At 70.0% G+C, this 2,067-nt stretch overlaps 1 protein-coding gene across 1 annotated transcript; it reads right to left on the reverse strand.

The window, feature by feature from the left end:
- Positions 1-312: 312 nt before the first annotated feature.
- MNEG_16616 (GTP-binding protein EngA) lies at positions 313-1,489 on the reverse strand (the record flags this gene model as incomplete). The annotated part of the gene is made up of 2 exons (XM_014034914.1): positions 313-524; positions 853-1,489. 2 exons carry the CDS (start codon positions 1,487-1,489, stop codon positions 313-315), a joined length of 849 nt encoding a protein of 282 aa, XP_013890368.1.
- Positions 1,490-2,067: the final 578 nt, after the last annotated feature.

Below are 2,067 nucleotides of genomic sequence, written 5' to 3' on the forward strand. Positions count from 1 at the left end.
CCTATCGATGGGTCGAGCGTCCTGCTGGTGCAGGTGCTGTGTTCCAAGATTGTTGTTGTTGCTGCGGATCCTGCAAAAATTTTAGTGGTGTTGCAGGGTTGCGGCGGCGCGGTGGACGGCTTGCGGCGGCACACCTTGTCTGTCTCTATATACCCACACACACACACACGCACACGCACACGCAGACGCACACGTGCGAGCGCACGCAAGAGGCACACACACACGCGCACACACGCACACACACACACACATCGCAGGGGCGGCCCCCAAAACCCAATTCAAAAACCCCTCAAACCCTCTGCGCCCGCCAGATCAAATCGGAAGCGGCCACGCGTCAACGTCCCCCCGCCCCCGCCCCCCCACCTGCCCCTGAGTCAGCGCCGCCACCTCGCCCCCGGCGTCGTCGTGCCGTGCGAGCGCCGCCGGGCCGCGCGCCCAGCCCGCTGTATCAACCAGCTGCACCGCGAGCCCGCGCCACTCCGCCCACTCGCTCGTCGCGTCGCGCGTGAGGCCGGGTTCGGGGCCTGCGGGATCGATTGACCGCGGCATGCAACCATGGTGTGTTGTGGCCCGGCGTTCGTGCCATGTGCGCTGATAAAGGTGAATGTCGGCTCGACGGGACCTTTGGAACGCGTTGCAGCGAGGCTGGCCTGGCAAAGGGGTCTTCTCATGCACATAACGCTGCAGAGTAGGGTTGCCTAGGCGCCCGCCAGCCCGGCGTTCCACACCGTGGGCCGCGGGCCGAGGGCCCAAACCAGCGGCGGGGCCGCGCGACAGCGCGTCCCTGCCTGGGCTCGCACACATGCGCGAGATTGTGCGCGTTCACGTGTGCGTGTGTTTGCCAACCCCCACCTGTCAGCGCGCGGTCATAGCCCAGCAGCATGTTGAGCAGCGTGCTCTTGCCCGCGTTGGGGGCCCCCATCAGCGCCACCCTCAGAGGCCCCTCAGGCATCCGATACTCTGTCCCTGCTGCTGCCGCCGGTGCCGCCCCATCGCCGCCGCCGACGACGATGGACCCGTCCTCGGTCACCGAGATCGCCCCCAGATCGTCCAGATCGCCCGAAACCTCGGACGCCAGATCGCTCTCGTCGTCCTCGTCGCCGGCGGCGGGGACGCCCTCGGACTCCCGTATCGCCGCGAGCTGCCGCAGCTCCTCCGAGCTCAGATGGTTTTTCTCATGCCATCCCGGCCGCCCGCCACCGCCGCCGCCGCCCGCCGCCAGCCCCTCTGCCGCGGCCCCCTCCGTCGCCACTGCCTCCGCAGCCGACCCCTCCGCCGCCGGCCGCTCCGTCGCGGGCCCCTCCTCCACCCCCCCCTCCGCCGCTGGCCGCTGCACCGCCGGCCCGTTCTCCCCCTCTGCCGGCGCCGCCGCCGCCCCGCCCGACCCTTCCGCCGACGCGTCGGCGGCTGCCTCGCCGCCGGCTGCTGGCAGCTTCTTGGCAGCTGCCGCGTCGACGATCGGACGCAGCAGCTCGTATAGGTCGGCCATGCCCTCTCCCGCTGTCGCCGAAATCGCAACTGGCTGCCCCAGCCCCATACGCGCCGCCTCTGCTGTCCATTCGGCGACGCCTGGCACATGCGGCAGCAGCAGCAGCAGTGGTGCCGCGTGTGAGTGTGTGTGTGTGCGTGTGTGTGTGTGATTGTGTGTGTGTGTTCGGAGGGGGCAAGAGAGCTCATGACGCCGGGGCCCGCATGCGGCAAGCCGAGGGCATTTCTGAGGGACCGCAGGTGTGGGCTCACAATACGTCATGTTTTGTGATACAATACCCTGAATCGCGCCTCTGCAAAGCAGCTCGCCCGTGTGCCGGCCTTGCAGGGCGGGCCCGCGCTGGCGCGGAGGCGCGGCACTGCGGTTCCCGGGGGCCCCTCCGGCCGCCCAGGCGGCTGCGCCCCCGCACGCAAGCGCAGCCCCGCGCCGCACCCTGCTGCGCCTGCTTTGTCTCCGCCTTGTTGGCTACAAGCATCCGCTGCGGCGGCCCGCCCGCCGGCAGCACGCGCTCCAGCCAGCGCGCCAGCTGGACGTCCGCGGGCAGGACGCCCTCCCTGGAGGGAGGCGGTTGTTTGTGG

This window comes from Monoraphidium neglectum (genome assembly GCF_000611645.1).
Source record: "Monoraphidium neglectum strain SAG 48.87 unplaced genomic scaffold scaffold06589, whole genome shotgun sequence".
NCBI lineage: Eukaryota > Viridiplantae > Chlorophyta > Chlorophyceae > Sphaeropleales > Selenastraceae > Monoraphidium > Monoraphidium neglectum.